This window comes from Magallana gigas, chromosome 10 (assembly GCF_963853765.1).
Source record: "Magallana gigas chromosome 10, xbMagGiga1.1, whole genome shotgun sequence".
Lineage (NCBI taxonomy): Eukaryota > Metazoa > Mollusca > Bivalvia > Ostreida > Ostreidae > Magallana > Magallana gigas.
Window position 1 is genome coordinate 2,377,968 of NC_088862.1, and position 21,925 is coordinate 2,399,892.

A 21,925-nucleotide genomic window follows, 5' to 3' on the forward strand; every position below is an offset into this window, starting at 1 on the left:
ATTGTGTACAGCACTATAGTCTTGCACTTTAGTTTACAAAATAAATTCACAGACAATATCATAAAGTACATATGTATGTATATGTTTAACACTCCAAAATATATAACTGTATATGTTAGATAGGTAAATATGCTTAAATGAATGGAAAATTGTCGAAACATATGCACTTAATTTGCGTTTATACAATACATTTCTATCTGTTTAATTTATACAATAGGTTTTACTGTCTTAATTTTGGAGGGTTTTTAGGGGTTGGGAGGTGCATGGTGTTCTAATGCTAAATAATGCATTTTAAAAATCGATGGGATTATATCAAATATATAACTACGTAAAATAACAGGTTTGAAACAATGTGTTATTCTGTGTTAACAATCTTAAGACTGGAGTTTACATTTCCGCAGTATGTCTGTACCACAAATGATCATTAATCACCTCTTGTATATTCATAACATAAATAATCACATACATTTTGTAATACGGAGTGGTGTGTTTACGTTTAAAAAAACATCGCGTGATTATTTGTTTCTTTCATGTATAAGTTTTTGTCGAAATAAACAGGAGACATTTTTTTGTTTACAATCGTATCAACAGTTGTTCTTTTTAAAATCTTTTTTTGCCATAATATGGTTGACTAAATTTACATACTTTACGACACAGAAAAAAAGAGTCCAATTTCGTCGATTTTATTTTTTTCTCACGCATATGTCAACATTTTAAAATGAATGCGTCAGCAATCAAAAAAAGGTTGTCAGTGCCTGTGAAAGCTTTGTGGAAGATGGTAGTTACTACAATGGCTCTTGGCAAGGAATATACAGGCTGAGCTAATTGGATTTAGGATTTATATATATACGGCTGGGAGAATTACTGGCCGCGGTGTATGGACGAGCAGGGTTGAAGGTTCATACATATATAAATACATAATTATACATGTACACTCGTCCGCTCCCATAGATTGATATTTACTCGGTAAAGGTATTCCCTAGGTATACACATAAGTAAACACGCACACAGGTAGACATACGTACCTGTTCAGCGCTATTAGGCGTGAGATATTCTCCAGTGTTGTGGTGTGTTTTAAAAATGTGAAGGATTCAGTAGCCGTTCGAAACAGACGACCAAAACAAATCACAAAATGTGAAATGTTAGGGAATGCGTTTATACTCTGACAAAAATGGATGAAATATGGTGATCGCTAGCCGTAAGATGGACCGTTTGGGAACGAGATATATTGTGACTGACTACTTGAACCATCGTCTGTCGAAGAATGGGCACACATGGACTCACTGCCCGCCCCTCCTGGATCCCCCCCTCAAGATCCACACCACAATGCGGGACAAGGGGGACGAATTCGAGGAACTATACAAGGTCCAGTTCCAGGACTTGGTGGACCAGCTGCACGTGACCCACGATACGTGTTATCCCATGTTTAAGGCGGTGGTGGAGGAGCTGTTCCAAGGGGGCACGAATTGGGGTCGGGTGGTGGCGCTGTTCGCGTTCAGTGGCTCCCTGGCCACGCGCTGTGTGGAGAAAGGGATGGCGGGACTAGTGGACTCTATCGTGGACTGGGTGACACAGTTCATAGAACAGGACCTACGTCAGTGGATAGACCAGCACGGGGGATGGGTAGGTTATCATCGTGTATAGTACCTGTACAAGGACGTACCTTGATACAGCTGTATCAGTAACATGTGTGACTAAAAGTGTAATGATTACATTATAGAAGTATTACGGCTGGACATTTCAGAGAGAAAGAGAGACAGACAGACAGACAGGCAGAAAGAGGGAGAGATAGAGAGAAAGAGAGACAGAGAAATTTGATCAAGGGGAATGGGTAGGTTATCATTCTGGGTTACAAGGGGGTACTTTGATCTTCTCTGGGTCATTGATGAAATGCGTTTCATGGTTTAAATAGTAACACAACTTATATTTGCTTATATCGGTGTTTAAAACGAGAGAGAGAGAGAGAGAGAGAGAGAGAGAGAGAGAGAGAGAGAGAGAGAGAGAGAGAGATGATGATGATGAGAAGTTATTTTCTCAGCAACAAATCGAAACAAGAATTTCGAAATGCCTTTCTAGCTTACAGCAAGAAATTGAAATCAATCTTTTCTTTGCATTTTTGAATTATATGTATATAAAATTTCATACCAAAGATTTAAATTTGGAAGAGTAAATAATTATTTATATTGTATAATGGGTACTTTAGCTAGTCAACTGAAACATGTATTTATACAAGATATCATTATATCTCGAAATCGAAAGTCCCTTACATACATGTATAAAGAGTTTGTGAAGTCCTTTAAACCCACGCAATTTAATCGGTCACCTGGCACTGTGCTGATAAGTACATTGTATGTATAAGGAAAATGTCAGTCCCGATATAGTTTGACTGAAATATTAAGTCCTTACTTATCCATATCTATATAAGCAAAATGTAGATAAATACCGACGTGTCAGCAAATATATTGTGACAAACAGTTCATTTATCTACCGGTATATTTCCAATGAAATAAGTTACACATACGTGTGTGTAAATTGCAATGTAAAATAGAATAAGAATCATAAGAAAAAATAGAGATGACATAAATCATATTCTCGTTTTTATCAAAAATGTGAATATTGTACTTCAACGTTAAATCATGGTTTAGTCTGGCAAATTGTACACTTATTATCCGAAACGAAGCTCCGAAGATTTGCACTGACTATCAAAATAAGGGGATATATTTAATGAATGTTTAAATAGTAAAGGTCTGTATCTCGGTGGTTTCAGTTGTAAGGGTTCCTTAGTCAATGAAGGATTCTCCATCCTTTGTCCAATTCTCCATGGAGAATGTATTTCATATGATTAAAGAAATGACGTCATAGTATATTATCCAGCAGTTCATTCTACATTCAAGTATATCATATACGTATATATCAGTGATTTCATTTATGAGGACCCCTTATTCTATGAAGGATTCTCCATTCTTTGTCCAAATCTCTATAGAGAATATGTTTCATTTAAGTATTGTAATAACGTCATAGTATTGTCCAGCGGTCCAATCTACCTATATGTGTATCATATACGTATACACATTGCCCAGTCCTCTATACCCCAGCATCAAAACATATGTAAAAGATTGTCCTGCGCCCTTGGGATCATACATGTACATGTATATAGATTTGTTCCTTTATGCTGTTCCCTACATTTCATGGCATTTAAGCCCCATGCATATACATGTACACATGGCCTTGTTCATTGAGATACTGTCCCACATCACATGACCCTTGTGCTAGCACTACGTATGTTACAGAGAGTCCTATGATTGTTCTGTGAACACTTTATACTGCGTAATTGTCAAAGTCTTGTCGTGTGATCTCTAACATTCACCGATGCACTATGAGATAAGACATTTGCATATTGGGCATATTCCGTGTTCTTTTAACTTGTTTAATAATGATTGTTTGTCCATTGTCATTGCATTATGCGCCGCGCATGACCTATTGCTGTGTGCTCTTCCGGCGGTCCTAGTACATTTTGTCATGTACCTTTACTAAACAGTGTACGTGATTGTACTGTACCGTAATATCTTGTACCTATTTGTACATTATATGAGTCGTGTACCGTATTCCATCAGACAATACGGTATAGCATTGCATAATGATGCCAAGGTTACGCAACACTTCCCTTGCCTTATATTGATACATATTGATTGTATGTACCTTAATCCCTTACATATGTACACAATAATCCCTTACACCACACTTCACCTACGAATACACTATTGGTTAATTGTATGTATCTTAATTAATCCCTTACACATGTGTACTATGATCCCTTACAGTACACTTCACTTACATATTAATGCAACATTGTTTATGTGTACCTTAATCCCTTAAGTATGTGTACTATGATCCCTTACGCTACACTATAAGGTACATTACACGTTATATTATTGTACTAATATGATCTTTTGATTACAGTATATTCACTGACCCTGCATTAGTACGTTATAGCCATGGATGTACAGGATAACCTTATATTTTATATCATAATGTACAGCGATATACCCCGACCCTCTATCAGTACATTACAGTAGAGAACCTTATTTTTTTTCATTTTAGTACTGTACAATGATCCCCTGCACTACATTGACTGACCCTGTATTAGTACTTTAGTCATATGTCCCACTTCCTTACAATAAACGTTACACTACTGTACAATGATCCCTCACGCTATATATTCATTGACCCTGTACTGGTACATCACAGTGAAACACCTTTATTCCGTATACTCTGCACTCGACAATACTGAATATAACAATGTACCATGATCCCTCACGCTATAGATTCATTGACCCTGTACTGGTACATTACAGTGAAACACCTTTATTCCGTACACTCTACACTCGACAATACTGAATATAACAATGTACCGTGATCCTTTGTATTATATTCTGAGTATTCTCACAAATTTCTCCCCAACGTTATACACATGTTACAAGTGTTCTCCCACTGACCCTTGTAATACGAAAGTCTTTTGCGCTAGTGTATCATACTCCTTTACGCAATATACAAATTTTGCTCTCTAGTTTCTTACGATATATGCTATACCAAGATCAATTAAACAATATGATATACGCAATTAGCATCGTGTTCTCCCATGGTCCCTTAAACAACATTATGTTAAATCTTGTCGTGTGTGAATAAGTTAACTCATGGTCCCTTTCAATATATTTAAACACATTCGCCATTTCTCAAACAAGATATATACGTAATTCGTTCAGTTATCTCACTGTGTAAAAAATCTGTAAAGTATATGTTTTGGTTTCATCAATGTACTTCCCGCTATTGTTGACAAAATGCAATTGAAAAATAATGTGCCGAGACAGTCATGTAATGTATATATTTATATCACAAACATGGCAGGGAATTTTAATTTCTTTTTAATTTTGGTTCCAAATCTCTTTTTTTTTAAAATATATTTAAAATCACACGTCATCTAGCTTTAGTTTTGCAGGAGTCGCTAAGACATGCAAAGTGTGACTCATAAATCCGGTTTTCTGAGAATTCCATTATTTATGTGAAAATATCCAGATATATAACAATAAAATATAAGAATGATCTGCGCAGTATTTATTCAATTAGTATTTCTTATACGATCTACAAACAGATGCAACGTAAAATAGTTTTCTCATTTGATAAAAAATATATAGATCCACCCTCTACCTAGCAATAGACGTAGATTTATATATTTTAAATCAAATGAGAAAAATATATATATATAAAGCCAGGTGCCTGTGGATCCGCACCTATTTGTCTATGTATGTGCGCCTTGTTCTCTACGAATGTTTAATTACATAATCCGCGCCTGCGTGGTTGTCCATTATAGATGTTTGATTCCATGATCCGCGCCTTATGTCTGTAGATGTGGCTATCCGCCCCTCATGATCAGAGGATATCAACCTTTATGTTATCGGAGTTCGGAGTTTAGTAACGTCCTGTTCGGTCTTTGTACGTCCAGGGGGAAATAATTTCAGGACTTTAAACTTCAGTCTCTCTGTGAAATAATTAAGCTCGGTGTACAGAGGTGTTTGCTGGCTTCTCTTTAGAGAACGGTCATAAAAGCATGGGTGCCAAGTTTTCTTTCGACGTATAGCTGAAAAATAATTGAATGCTCAATATATTCTATAGCTAACGTTATTCACCTTGTGTGAACTATTTTAGACGCTTTTTCTAACTTAAGGTATAATCTCTCTCTCTCTCTCTCTCTCTCTCTCTCTCTCTCTCTCTCTCTCTCTCTCTCTCTCTCTCGTGTTCTCGTGTGTCATCAAATACTCTGTATAAATATCCTAAATATTAAAATTATTTTTCATGCATATTAATTGTATGTTCATGTATTTGTAAGTATACGTTCTATGAGTTTTTAACATTGTTAAATCTTATTTCATAATTTTATAGTATACTCTTTGGAGATTATACACATGTGAATTACATGAGTAAAAAATAATAAGATAAAGTACATACAAATGTAACAAAGGTACTGCAAAAGTCCTATCTGTTTATCGAATTCCAAACACGTGTATCTGTTTACATTTTTGACTATCCCTTAGTATTTATTTTAGGCCAGCCAATTAAAATGTTCTATTTCAAGATAACCTTTGACCTATTTTTTTCAATGAACTTACATATTTTAAATACCTTGACAAGATATTGTCTGGTGGTAAAGAAAAAATGAGACAAAAGAATGGAAATGTCTGAAATGTTTTAAGAAGATTGTATTAAGAAAGCGCCAGTTTATTGATTTTGCTAACGGAAGTATAATATTCATTGCCGGTTTTTTCTCGTTGTTGTTAGCGGCTCATTCACTTGCAGATGGTAGTGTGATTTGCGTACAGGAAAGGGATTACCGTAGTGTCTCGTTCTGGGGAATTTTCTTGTTTATTTTCGCTGTTCCTTATTCTGTAGTATATAGTTACAATGTGTGTTTCAAATTCATAGTAGAAATACTTCAGGGTTTGACATGGGAGAGGAAGATTACCGTGCCCTTGTGGCTGATTATGTGAATTATCGACTCAGCAAGCACGGTTACCAGTGGGAAAATGGCCCGGCCCAGCGAAAAAACAACAAAGTGTTCCAGGCGGTTAGAAAACTGGGGGACGAGTTTGAAAACAAACAAGATTCATGTGACTTTCAAGAAATGGTGACTAGCCTTCATATTACACCCGATACGGCCCAGTCCACTTTCTCAACTGTGACAAACGAGATGTTTTCAAACGGTATTAACTGGGGCAGGGTGGTAGCGCTTATCGGGTTCGGAGGGGCATTTTCCGTCGAGTGTGTGTCCCGTAACATGCCACAGTTAGTAGACTCTGTAGTAGACTGGGTAGCCACGTATATGAACTCTAACCTCAAAGACTGGATCTCACACAACGGGGGATGGGTAAGTGATTCTTGGTCTCTTTTGTTTGGGTGACACAGGCCCGTTAAACAAAGGGGGGACGCAACACCTGCTCCTTATGGTCACCGTTGAGTGATTCTGATTGTCAACAATTGAGATTTTCCATGGTTAGGGGCTTACTTCAACAGACAGAGTTTAGGGTTTTCTTGTTTCATTTTCAGTATAGAATCTGTGGTGTGTGTGCTCTCTCTCTCTCTCTCTCTCTCTCTCTCTCTCTCTCTCTCTCTCTCTCTGACAGTCGCATCAACATACGTGCATCATAATTTACTGATGTGTAACTAGGATAAACATTCCGAGTTATATAATGATGTGCCTGACAGTGTAATACTTGTACACAACCTGTCCATATCAATTACATCTAATGCAGGAATGTACAATCATAACAAACATGACAGTTCAGTGTAATCAACATCTAAAGGCCATATTTAATCTTATAATGTATGCCTAATTTCATGTGCCTTTTCATATATTATGACTTTAATTTCTCCCACTGGTCCTGAAAATGCAAAAAAAAAAAAAGCTTCCGAATCTCTTGCTTTAATATGACAGTACTTGTGTAAATTAAATATTTGATGAAGAAACAAAGAATTAAGCTTTAAAAAAAAACAACAGCTTTAAAACTGGTGACATGTTAAGCAAATAAATGCAATCTGGGAAGAATTATATTTTATAGTTTTTCTTAAAGCTGGTATTTATCAGCTATTAGGTTGGTTTTTTTTTCATTTGTTTAATTCTAAAATATCAATATTAAGTTTTATCATAATTTTATTCATGATGAAATCATAAAACTATATGGTCAATGTATAATACTGTGTTTTAGCTGGTGTATGGTCATATGATAAAGATATGACAATATACTCATTATCTATGATGGTCATGAGTACAATGTGCTTATGACTTATTTCATTGTAAATATAAGTACTCAATGTATGTCTAATTGTCATATTCATTTCATGTATTGCATAAGTAGCCCACAATAGATTTCTTTTCAGGAAGAAAAACATCAAGTAATGGTCAATACAATGACCTTTGTTCCTCATCAATACATCCACTTGTCCTCCCCACCAGATCTATATAATGGGTTCTTTGTATTGTGTATGGAATATTGCAATGCAAATCTCTCTCTCTCTCTCTCTCTCTCTCTCTCTCTCTCTCTCTCTCTCCTTATATGTCATGGTTATAGAGAAAATAGAGACATGATTAAATGACAGCATATAATACATTATACACAGTAATAAGTGGGGTAATGTTGGAGACACACACTGCATAAATGATTAGAAAACATCATGAGCATTTCCTATGGTCATGCTTGGATTCCATATGGAATAATTCTTTTCATCAATAAACTTTTTGTCACAGCATCATGGAACTTACTTCGTCATGCAGATAGTAAAACACAAACTCATTCAAACGATAACATGGATACCGTATATAAAGGGGCTGTTTTAGTTTTCTGTTTCATGAAGTCATTAATATGGAATTTAGTAGTGCTAACTTTTCATCATAAAAAATACTTTCACTTGCGTCAGAATCTTCCCTGATTAAGATTTAAAAATAGCCACCAATCAGGTGATTCAGACAGCTTCAGAAACTGACCAAATCGATCATTAGGGAGATATATCTCTGGCCACCACCTGACACCCAAGTCATTTTCTGGTGAATTTAATTACCTTTCCATTACCACACAAATTACTGGCTGATTATCAAAGTCATTCAATATAGGCATCTCCTGAGGTCCCCTAGTGTAATGAATACCAAATGATGCTGTAGTACACACGGCATTGCTAGGTATTGATAGAGAACCTGGACTGACTTGTCTAAGTTTACTGGGCCTCGGAGAGAGGGTAGTATGAACGTGATGGAGCATCCACAGAAGTAATAGCAAGACCATGATCTTATCAGAACAAACCTCCATCTTTCTGAGCTCTGCAATCAATAGATACACCCTACAGAATGTCATCTACATTGATCTAGATTCTCTGAGGTCAATAGTACAGTAGTAACCCAATCTGTTGCAATTCTTTGTATAAGTTTTGCTTTGTGCTTAACCCCCTCCCCATCTCATGTTTTACGGTAGTTTAATTCTAAGCATCCAGGTTATTAATTAGGAAGGATGTGGTATTTTGTTCCTGGCTCCAGCTTACTGTTGTATAATCTGTTGAGTTTTATTTCTCTCTTTCAAGTTCAAGGTTTTTTTCCCTTCGTTGTTGTTTTTTGTATTGATCTTGGTTTGTTTTTTGCAAAGGAATGACCTTGACCATCCTTTTATTTACTATATTGATGACAAAATAAAATCAGTTGTAAATGGTAGCATATATATATGCATTTTATACTTGTATATATTTGTGTTTTTACCCTGAGATTTAGTTTACCTGTACCAATTTTCTTTTCTCCTTCACAAAAAGGAACCTAATCCTACATGTATCTGAATATCTCCTTCCCACGGCTGGTTTTAAGATCAACAGGCTGTTTTAACTCCTACCTGTATCAACAGAAGTCAAGAGTTTGTTTTCAGCAGTAAATCAGAACAATACAAGAAAAGGACTAAAGCAGACTTAAAAATGTTTTAGTGGGTTGTAATTCATGCACTAAAAACCGAAAATACATTGTTTACTTAGCTTGTATATGTGTTACACAATTCAAGGTAATGTTGAAAATAGATCGGATGTCGGACACAGAGATTGGATGTCACAACGTAGAATTACCATGCGCAGATTTTTCATGATGTCAAACTACAAAAATAATAATATCTATCAATTTAAGTCAATACTGCGTAATTTGTCCACAACCTACGGTTGTCATTTTGATCGGAAATCTTTCCCATCTACGATTGATTAACCATCAGTCATTAAAATTTCCACCATTAGAGCTAAGTAAATAGGATTCTCTTTGCTGAGGAGAATTGATTTAGTTTAGAGATTGTGGGGGTGGAATTTCCTGCTCTGAGGTGCAGTGCGAGCTAGTGATCGCCTTCTGTAGGTGTCAGAACTTTTGTTCTAACAAATGTCAGAATATTCTTAGACTTAGTGATGATTATCAAAGAAATCAAAGTATTGAAAGTATCAAAAGGCTGCTAGTTTTCTTGGTTAGGAAATCCAAAGGTCTGTATTGATGATTGAAACAGAGCATGGAAAATAATTTTAACGAATAAGGAATTTGAAAACTGAAATACCTGTTTTGTTGTTTGACATCTGATCAGGAATCATTCAATCAATACACTGTGAAAGATACATGGTTGAGTATTTAAAATTAAACCAAATGCATAAACAGTTTATAAAAAAGGAAAATTCTTAGAAGTAAAAAGTTTCCATCAATGAAATCAATACTTGTCAAATATATTACATAATTTTAGTTTTGAACTTTTCATCAATTATTGAACTACATGTTAATAACTATGCTTAATAAGTTGAGGAATTAAAAAAAAACTAGGACAGAAATATATCTATGTCAATAGGTCAGTCATGAGTTTCACAGAACAGTCTCACTTTCATTATTCCTGATCAGGAACCAATCATACCTTTGAATTATTCATTTACCTGAAGCTACGCTATTTTTCGTGTGTATACATTATTGTGTCGTACAGTAAAATGGGTCAGACAAATTTCCTGTTGTACTGTTATGTTACCAGTATTTTGCAGGAAGTGTTTTGTATGGGGTATCTTCGGTAATCCCCGATGGAGTTCTCCCGTAACCTTGTAGATGTGGGTCCTATTGTACAGAGCTTTGTATTACACTGTGTATTGATCAGACAAGGGGAATGTTTTACAACTTTTCTCACTGTTTGCCAGTGCACGAGACTTGACTGATTTCCTAAATTGATTTTTCTTTGCTTTCTGTCTAGCTGTTCAGAGATTAGATATTTTTTTTTTTTTTTAAATCATTTCGTAAAGGATTGTTTATGATTTCTGTTCACAAAACTATAGTACAAATACAAAATCCCGAGATAATATCTGTGTGTGGCCTAGTGTGTAGTATAAACTTTTGGGTTCATGTAAGGAACAAGCCTGAACCGTTGACTTTCTCTTACCCAGAAGTCCCTCATATTCTCAAACCTGAGTCATCTGACACCTCTCCATCAATCCATGTGCAGATTCAAATTCTGATCATTGAAATACCTTTAAACATGTAAGTATGCTAGCAAAACATTCTTGAAGGGATGCATATCAACACTGTACACTTAAATCTTTATCACAGGAACTGAGAGTTAGTTTCAAAATGGTTTTACATCATAAGTTTTGTTTCTATATTGTTTACAATAATGTGGATATATTTCTACTACATTACACTACACTTCTAGTTAATATTTAATCTCCACATTCAGAATACATTCACTAAGCACTCCAGTATTCAGTTCATGGCCTGGTGAACTAGCTGCCATTCAGAGACCTTTTGTAACATGCTTATTAATGAACATTCCTTAGTGTCAGTGCGGCAAATCAAAGAGCCATTTAATTAACACTCTGAAAATGCATGCATTCATACATGTAGGTGTAATCTTTAGCGAGATCTGAACAATGCAGAAAGTGAATGAATGTGTTCTTTAAATGTTCCTGGCCATGTAAATGGTTTGAGCATGTGGGTGGTAGGTTTCTGCCAATTTCATTACAAGGAGAGGCATTTTTACATTGTTTCAGTGTTACCGAGGCCATGCTGCCAGATTAAACATTCCAAGCGCACACCACAAACAATGCACTAATACAGTGGAACTATGCGCTGGAAACTTTAGTCTAGCTACGCGCTGTGGTGGTTTTTTGGGTATTGATTGTCAATTGTTCCAAGCCTTTGAACACACTTCCAAGGAATTTACATGTAATATTAACTGGCAGTTATGGCTGTTCTAATAATTGTTTTGGATCAATGACCCAGTAGTAATAATAGTTCTAACGAAATAACATGTACCGGTACCTGTGTGATTATCTGGTAGTTACAGCTGTTATATACTTTGCTTCTACCCTCAACCTTTTAACTTACTTTTCATTTATTCATTTTGTTTGGAAATAACACTGTGGGTAGGGATGAGAGACAATTTTTCATAAAATCACATATAAATAATTAAAGATGTCATGAGGGGTTGCCTTTCAAATTGAAGTTGTACTTTTATGGTGCATTTATTGTGAAGTTAAGTGTTACAAATGTAACCATGCATTTACATGTTAACATTGAACTCTGTTTAATGGTTGGCCCCATGTGTGATTCAGACAACATGTTGTTGATATAATGAGTTCCTATTGATTGCTTGTACCGTACATAGATGCCTGTTTATAATTTTACCTTATTTTGTATCACTCAATCATCAATTCATATCATAGTGGAATACGTCAAGACTTTAATTATTATTGATAAGAAGACACAGTGGCACATCTGACAATGGAACTGTATTCTGCAGTTTACCTAATTTTATTAAAAAAAATTCTTGTGGGTGGGGAGGGGGGGGGGTGTTGTTCAAACATTCCAACATCATGATCACTTGGCTTGAAATTGAATATTCTTCATTTTTGTGTACCTTTATTTATTTGTTTTAACAGATATCTATTTGCTCCTTTCCACATTACGAAACATAATCTTAAATTGTATTTGTTTAGAAACATCAAAGAAGAATTCAATGCATTCTCTTAAATTACTCTCTCTAAACACCCCCTTCTAAAAATGTAAAAAATGACTTAATTAAAATACAAAGTCAAAACAAAAAAAAACCTAAAAAAACCCCAAGTAAACCAAACATTAGACAAACCATATAAAACTCCCCTAAATACCAATTCTGGAATGGACTAAATTCTCTACTCATGATTTTATTGGTTATTTGTCCAATTATTTAATTAGATGGAAGCATTAATTATTTTTTTTTTTAGATTGAAGCATTAATTACCGGTATTTTTTTTTCTGCATTAATTTATTTATTTGATGTTCATTTTCTGGAGTTTCCTATTTAACTTTAATTATTTAATTTAACCATTTCAAGTAACAGTAAATTAGTTTATTTGAAGTATTTGGGGATTTTTTTTAACCGGGTTTTCCAACGGAAAAATCCGGTTATTAAAATGGTGAAAATGGCGGGCGGGCGGATTGGCGGGCGGGCGGGCGGCTGCCAAAAGGGTACCCTCATTGTACGGATAACTCCTCCTACAGTTTTCAAGATAGGAAGTTGTTCTTTTGCAGATCAATTGTACATATATCAGAGGTGTGCATATTGCTAGGATTTTGATTTCTGATAATTTATAGAAAAAATACCAGCATTTGAACTTAGTCATTTTTTGGCAAAATATTGCATATAGGGTACCCTCATTGTACGGATAACTCCTCCTTTGCAGATCAATTGTACATATATCAGAGGTGTGCATATTGCTAGGATTTTGATTTCTGATAATTTATCGAAAAAATACCAGCATTTGAACTTAGTCATTTTTTGGCAAAATATTGCATATAGGGTACCCTCATTGTACGGATAACTCCTCCTACAGTTCTCAAGATAGGAAGTTGTTCTTTTGCAGATCAATTGTACATATATCAGAGGTGTGCATATTGCTAGGATTTTGATTTCCGATAATTTATGAAAAAAATACCAGCTTTTGAACTTAGTCATTTTTTGGCAAAATATTGCATATAGGGTACCCTCATTGTACGGATAACTCCTCCTACAGTTCTCAAGATAGGAAGTTGTTCTTTTGCAGATCAATTGTACATATATCAGAGGTGTGCATATTGCTAGGATTTTGATTTCCGATAATTTATGAAAAAAATACTAGCTTTTGAACTTAGTCATTTTTTGGCAAAATGTTGTATATACATGTAGGGTACTCTATTTCACTGGATAAGGGTTGACATGGATTATGGATACAGTTTACATAAAAGAAAACCCGGTTTGCTGTCATATTGACAGCTTTTCACTTGTTTAAATGTTATATTATCAGCATGAATTCAATTTGTTGAATTCTAATTGCCCATCAATTTGTTCCTCATTACTTGTAATATAAAACTTCTGGGGGATTTTTATCTCACTTTTGTACTTAAAATTATGAATAAATATTTCCTTCTTGTTCTCATTGACAAGGGGATGTGTATTTATAATAGTGTATATATACTCATGATACTTGTATATCAAATATTAATGTCAATATTGTAAAGTCTATAAGATACCCTAACAAAACACTTACTAGTTCTAAGAAATAATAATTTTAGATTTCTCTTATTACTGCAGATATCTTACAAAAATGACATTCCTTTAATGAATTCAAATTCATTCTCCTTATCTTAAAAATGAATAATACTTAGAAATTGGTACTTCTTTAAAATTTGAATCATAAAACTACTGTTTGATGGTATTGTATTATTACAGCTAATGTAATTGAAACTTCAAAAAATATATTAGTAAAATGAAACCTACTGGTATAACCTAACTCCAAGGACATTCAATTTTGATTCACTTTAAAACGTACCGTAATTTATTCATATTTGACGAAAATATAAGATTAATTATCACTACTAGCATCAAAAGTAGTCATCATTTGTTATTCGATTATTTTAATTTTCTTAAATCAGCTTGGAGAGTCAGACCCATTCTTTTTTTCAAAACTTTACAGGAATTTGCAAGATCTCTTACAGCATTACAGTTATAGATTGTGCAGTTTACATATAAAAGAAATTCAAGGGGATTTTTAATTACAATTTGAGCTTATTCAGTGCCTGAAGAACATTGAACTTGTCAAATATCAGATCTCAGCATTTTAAGATGAATTTCAAGACTTTAATCAACTTAATCTTAGATTTTTGCATCAAAAGACACAAATGAATGCAGTTGGCATCAGTTGGCAAGTTTTATTCTTAAAGGGCAAAAAAGTAATGACCTTGAAATACCACAAAGCCACAGGCCTAAGGTTTCTTTGTGTTGAATCCCAAGGCATAAGAAATCTGTTTGGTCCCCATCCAATTTACAGGGTTAAGTCTTGGTCGTCCCTTCAGGCAGTCAAGAACCATGCATTGAGTACCTGGGATAGTAATTCAGAAATCGCTGGTGCAGTACATGGGATTAATGGATTGGTGGTGCCAAACACTTGCATTCATGAATGAAATCTGAATATTCTTACATTTGATTTGATCATGTACTTGTTGATGATTGGAAGGATTGACTTCTTATTTGTCACTAAGCTGGGTCACTGACCAAAATTAACGTAATTATTGAAATTAAAATCGAATCCTTGATGTCTAAAGGGATTAAGAATGTGAGAAATGAACTTATAAGGTGCAAATGATGGCAGACATATTGCACACTTAATAGATAGTATTCAAATATGTCATAATCTCTCCTCCTATTCTCTCTCTCTCTCTCTCTCTCTCTCTCTCTCCCTCTCTCTCTCTCTCTCTCTCTCTCTCTACAGTATCATGGATAATAACCCTGTCCATCAAGTTTTTAAACACAAATTTGTGTATCAACCTAACAGGCCTTTTTCTTGCCCATTATCTTATTATTTTCAACATAATTATAACTTCGTGATAATAAAATCTTAGGTTTCAATGAAAGTATGAAGCCTTGGACCTCAGATATTAGATGTTGTTTTTGTTAGTCTTAGTCTGAACCTTTAAACCAAAGGAAAATACGGTTATACAGTTACACACTCAGATCAAAGCTTTAATATGGAGATTAATGTCCACCATCAGCAACAGCTGATGACCTGGAAGTCTGAATTATTGTGGACCCTAGGGGGAGTTGTCAGCGGATCGTCATCAATCTTACTGAGGGGAGGGAGGGGGTCAAACCATCTATAGTTGTTGTTTATAATGCACATGTACAATGTACATGCATTGAGCCTCTCCTTGGACTTTGTCCATCATGTAAGACATAGATACGCCTTAGTTTGAGGTTATTTCATCAGCTGTATTTCTGGGTCCGCCTGGTGTTCTGGCCAGGTTACTTAGGGTTGATTTATCTCCTCATAATTCCAGCTCCCACAAATGATTGCTTGATGACAAGATGGCTCATAAATAACATCTTCCATTTGGTCAGTGATGAAGAACAAATTTTCTTCATTAGTGCATGAATCAATCTTCTCATGTGTTCATAAGTCTCTCTCTCTCTCTCTCTCTCTCTCTCTCTCTCTCTCTCTCTCTCTCCTCTCTCTCTCTCTCTCTCTCTCTCTTCAGTTAGGACTTTCATTTCTAAGATACTGATATTCATTAGTTTCAGGACCAGAGAGCTCTTTCTCATTTGCTTTGCTTATTAATAATAATAGGCTTGATTAAGGTATCTGATCTGTAAACTATTACAACACAGCATATATAAGCTCCACTCAGTCAGCCTCCACAGATCAGGCCTTGACACAGAATACTCAGTGCAGATAAACAAGGTGTTTATGGTTAACAAGTGTCTGTGCCTCGTCTCCGGCTACATCTCTCTAATGACCTCTGGCAGTTACAGGAACCAACAACCAGAGAGAGAGAGAGAGAGAGAGAGAGAGAGAGAGAGCCAACAATCTCCACCTCCATGTGTAACAGGAAAGGGTGTGGATCTAGCTTCTTCTCTAATGACCTCTGGCAGTTACAGGAACCAACAGCCAGAGAGAGAGAGAGAGAGAGAGAGAGAGCCAACAATCTCACCCTCCATGTGTAACAGGAAAGGGCGTGGATCTAGCTTCTTCTGATTGGGGAGGGGGGGATCTAAGATTTAAAATTTCACATCTAATGCTGAAGGGGTTGGAATGAACTAATCTCAGTTCTTCATAGCCCTTTCCCTCTTCCATTCTAAAAATTATGAACAAATTAATTTCATTTTGTAGACAGATTCGTCATCAGACAAACCCCAAGGTGCTGTATAGCTATCATGTGATGTTTTTTTTTATGGCGACATATGGTGTTGCATATATGGTACATTAAAAACAAAACCATGTAGATAACAGCTTATAATGTGTTCACCTGTTTTCTATAAATAAACATTATTTTAAAGTAAATATGGACATAAAAAGGTAGAAATCAGTTCTATTGCTGTATATTTTATTATGATACAAGTGCAGACAAATTTGGCATCTGTTGAATAACAAAATAAAGAGTCCTATATCACAAGATCTAATAAAAGTTTTCATGGTCAGAGTCTGATGCATGCATGTACATAAAATTGCTTGAAGGTTGTCTCGCAAAATAAAGGCAGCTTTTGATTTATGGAGCAAACATGTACAGTATACTATGACTTATCAGTTAATAACATAATTATAATTGTTGGATGAGATTTAGGAGATCAAGTTATATTTAATGTATAGCATTTCTTATAAGGGAGATAAATCTTCCAAGATCTTTGATAGCTAACAGTGTTTTAAAGTTTAAGAGAATTCAGGTGCAAAAGGGGTAGAAAAATGTTGTGCATTGTGAATTGTGTACCAGTATTAGAATCTCTACAACTAAGACAAAGTCCTGTATGATCTATGAAGGTACAATGTGGTGTAACCTCTGGTGTTTTGAGCAAAATTTTATTGTTCCAATTTTGGAACTTTTTTTGACAGAAACAAAACTCTTTATGACACTATTGACATTTAAAACATGAGAAATGAAATGAGAATACACTGTATCTGCAAAATAAATTTATATTTCATGTAGATATATAGGCTTTTATCACTTATTATGGTTGTTATTTTTGGTTGTTATAATCAATTCTCTATTTTCTGTGTTTTGTAGCAAGGCTTCGTCGACTTCTACTCACGGAAGGACCAATCAAACAATGACGACAACCCCTGGGTGAAGTACGGGGTCCTAGGAGCCGTGGGGGTAGTGGTGTTGGGGGCATTGATGACACAAAGGACGTGAAATAAGGCCCAGAAAGACGGGACCAAACTCTTCTTCCGCCAGCCCCTAGGGATGGGGATCGGTTGCTGCCGAGAACAGCAGAATATGCCTCGGTCTCCACTTCTGTTAAACATAGATGTTGTGACAACAGTTCCCAAGCTTTCCACAAGAAAAATCAATGCCGAAGAATATTTCATTTCTATCTTAGGTTCTTATATATGGGGCCAACAATAAGAAATTGGGTCTAAATGTCTTTAAAAGATGCATAATTTTTGCAAAATATGATTAAAAGGTGAAATCCATTATTCAGAAATCAAAAGAAGGTGTTATTCTGTATGTTGTGTTGTGAGTTGAGTGTCAGTAGTAGCTGTTTTATTTTTATGTACAGATGAAAGCAATGTCTGAAGAGATAGAATGCCTGAATTGTTCTACTAGAATGTGGTATATTTGTTTAACAGTACGAATGACAGAAATATTTGTTAACCAAACGTAAAACTATTGTGTATTTGTTAACTTGAACAGTACTTGCTGACAGAACATAAGGAGTATTACTGTGTTTGTGTATGGAACATTTGAAGAACAAGTATTTGTTAACAGAACATGAGAATTGTAAAGTGTGTGTTGAACATGAAATGAGTCTAATGATGGCCGATGCTGATGTTGTTATTGTGGGTACAATGTATTTTTATTTTGAAGCTAGAAATTGTCAATTTTCACACTTGTCCTTTTTATTATTTATTTTTTGTAAAGAAAGGAAAGAATGGAGAGATAGAATCATTAGACAAGAAATGGACGGTATTCCCTGGAATTGAGCGCCATCTTCTTTAGTGTATATTTATATCCATTGTCATTCACAAACATTATGATATGCCATTGAAAGGTTTCAAGAACTACTATATAAAGTATCTAATTGTGCTAATTATTTATATGTTAATCAGCTGCACAACTTGGTGCCTTTGTTAGGTCGTCCTCTGTGATGTAGCAGCTTATTTCCTAGCATACACACATACACTTCATGGCTTAACTTAGGGCATTACTGGTATGTAAGAAAAAAACACAGAATTCTACAAATAGAGGTCATACAAATAGTGGCTGTACCATACCTTCAGAATTATTTTTGTCATGATGTATAAAGTCTAACTCTATAATTGATGATTTCATGAATATCAATATATGATTTTAGAATTCAAGGAAGTTTCTATTCCAGATCTTTAATCCTAATTATTTTAGGGTGGAATCAATGTTAAGAATGATCCCAACTGAAAGATTTGTTTATTTAAAAAAAATATATTTTTAATTTGGGGAGGGGGTATATTTAAATGAATCATAAGTAAGAAGTGTACATGAAAATGTATAAATTACTGGTAGCTACATTGAACTTATGTCAGAATTTTTTTTGGGTTTTTTTTTTTTGCTGTCGCAGGGAAATGGTTTCTTTCATGCATTGCTGATATAGACCCAATATAAAAATTACTACGAATTACGTGAAGAAGGGAGAAATGTAGTTCCAAATTTACGGCATGGTACTTTATACCCCAAAACTCGCTTTAGTTGGTCTGTTTGTAGAGCTGAATATTAATCCCATGGCTTATTTTTATTTTTTGGTGAAAGAAGATACAGAAAATCACTAGCTGTTAAACTAGAGTTGTTATTTTTTGCAAGCGTTTACAACAAACACCTCAAAATCAGTTGCACTTTAGTGTGTGATGTAATGCCACTACATGTCTTTCATTTCATTTTTCTTTTGAGTGAAAACCAGGTTATTTTTAAAATTGCTCTTGACAAGCAAGAATGGTATATTTCTGCTATTTTGAAAGCATTACTTATCTTAGTGGATGGGCGTTTCCTCTTAAAAGTTGTAAAATTGTATAATCTGGACGGCGCTGTAACAGAAAGCTGTTACTGTCTGCTGACAAGTGTGTAAACTTTGTTTTGAAAAACACGATTTCTCTGGCTTTCTTCATTGCTCCATGTAAATAATACACAGTGACTGTAGTTTTGACCTACATTGACCAGAGCATCCACCCATGGTGACCCGTGATGGTACCGTAGGTCGTATTCCTCTATGGTTGCAGAACCCTTCACCATGTAGTAATGCAATCTGATCACTCCCTTCTCTCATCCAAAGAAAAGAGCTTATTGTGTCAATCACAAGCTGTGCTTTTTATCATGCTATATGATGCTATACTACAATTATATTAACAATATATACATGAATGTACTTGTACAAAGAATTTTGTAATTTACAAAAGTTTCATTCATTATTGACCATATTTCATTTTTTAAATTATTAAATTCAGTCTCCATGTGACACCTGGATTGCTGTCTGAATAAGGCAGTCAGGTGTCCATAGGTTTAAGGTAGGAGGTCTATCAATCAAGAAGGATAACTGTTGATATGCCATTCTATTAAGTTGTAATAATAACTTTGGTACATGTTGGAGTGTGAAAAATTTGAATGAAAAGAGATTTTTTGTGTGAATACACGACCGAACCAAAAGTTTGTTACATGTAAGTGTTGTCTGTTATTATTTAATGCAAGCGTAGTAACTCAGAAAATATGGACAGTTTGGAGGAATAGAACATTTTTTTTTAATCTGTAAGCTTTTGTTCTGATAGTCTCTACAAGGTGAAATGAGAAAGAGTCTCACAGATTATGTTCTTTGTGAGCTCAACAATTATATTTAAGTACACCTTAATATGGGTTACATATCAGTTAATATAATTAGGTGCATTATAGTTTTGTAAATTAGATTTTCTTTTAATTAAATGTTTGAGTGCATAGTATACACAAAGTGAAGACAAGCTGAATGTTAACCTGATCTTAAATGACATGAAAACATTCTATGTTGGCAGCCATATTGTTTTTTGTTATATATATACTTTTGTGTTTTAAGCATATTCATTTCTCCATTCTTATTGTTATTGTCAGCCTCTGAAAAATGTTTAAGTAGTATGTGAATATTAAATTATTTCTGAATGAAAAACTGTGTGTTTGACTTTGTTTTTTGTTAGAGAACTTTTTATTTACTAATTTATTATCACATGTAATTTTGTTGATTGTGGACGGGTTCCTTCTATCAACAAACAGATTTCAACATTTAAAAAAAAAATATTTTGATGATATCATTAAACACTCGGCGCCAAACGCCACTTTTGGTTTTACTGTTTACAGGAAAATGATATTTCACGTGGCAATTGAAGTGAATAACGTGTTTTGAACGTGTTGAAGGGGGCGAGGTTGCTGGATCTGAAGTATCTAAACTGGACGAATACAATACATATTACATTCTTGAAAAAAGAAAAGGAGGGGACTGTCTGAGTTTAACGGAATGTCAACGATGGGCGCTAAAAATGTCTACTTTAAATTCCACGGCGAGTACGGGAATATTCTCTGATGTAAAATGTCAGTATGCCTATCGAAACTTTTGTTTTGATTTTAAATAGTCGATGAATTTTCGATTGTACAGATATACAAGTATGTACTATAATCCTACATGCAAGGCTTGGACAAAGCTCTAGGTATATCAGATTGCTTTGTCAACAGAAAAAAAATGAGAAATGCCTTATAGGAACCACCAAGACCAAAAAAAAAATGTGATTGGAAAAAGTATATTTATAAACGATTAAAAAAAGTGCTGAACAAATGTAAATCTACATCCGAAAAAAGGAGGGGTTTAGATTTAGAGTGTTCAATATTGAACACTTAAAAAAATAGTAAACGCATACTTATGTTAAAGTGCGTGATGATTATCACGCCAAGATGAATGAAGATGAATGACTAATGGATACCTCCTTATCATATGATAGAAGCACTAAATGTATGAGATGAATCACACTGCATTGGTCTGTCCATCCCCACCCCTTGAAATCGATTATTATGAATTGAATTGAATTGAATTGAATTGAAAACTGAAATGCGCCAAAATGAGAAAATTGCAGCAAATATTTACTATTGAATTTAAGTATCTGAATTTGATCAGACTGCATTGGTCACCCCACTCCTTTAAATTGATTTTAATATAAACTTAATGCACCAAAATATAACATTACAACAAATGTTGAGCCACTGAATGTTAATATGTACATATGGATTTGAGTAATATATCTATGAAGGAGTCGATCTCTGTGCACCAAAACACGCATTGGCACTGGGTATCTCTAGACGGGGTGGGGATCAAAAATTAATATATTATATATTTCATTGCTCAGATGTTCCTTGCTG

At 34.7% G+C, this 21,925-nt stretch overlaps 1 protein-coding gene across 2 annotated transcripts; it reads left to right on the top strand.

Annotated features, from left to right (window-relative positions):
* Positions 1-626: 626 nt before the first annotated feature.
* Positions 627-20,687, top strand: LOC105343381 (bcl-2-like protein 1). Of its 2 annotated transcripts, none has more exons than XM_034454173.2 (2): positions 627-1,623; positions 17,594-20,687. In XM_034454173.2, exons 1-2 carry the CDS (start codon positions 1,183-1,185, stop codon positions 17,720-17,722), a joined length of 570 nt encoding a protein of 189 aa, XP_034310064.1. In that variant the 5' UTR covers positions 627-1,182; the 3' UTR covers positions 17,723-20,687. The 2 variants fall into 2 exon arrangements, with proteins under 2 accessions (XP_034310064.1, XP_034310065.1); XM_034454174.2 differs by lacking the exon at positions 627-1,623 and adding an exon at positions 6,162-6,919.
* Positions 20,688-21,925: the final 1,238 nt, after the last annotated feature.

Coding starts and splice junctions, on each gene's coding strand:
- LOC105343381 (XM_034454173.2), top strand. CDS start 1,183: ATGGTGATCGCTAGCCGTAAGATGGACCGTTTGGGAACGAGATATATT. Junction 1,624..17,593: donor TAGACCAGCACGGGGGATGG/GTAGGTTATCAT, acceptor TGTGTTTTGTAG/CAAGGCTTCGTCGACTTCTA.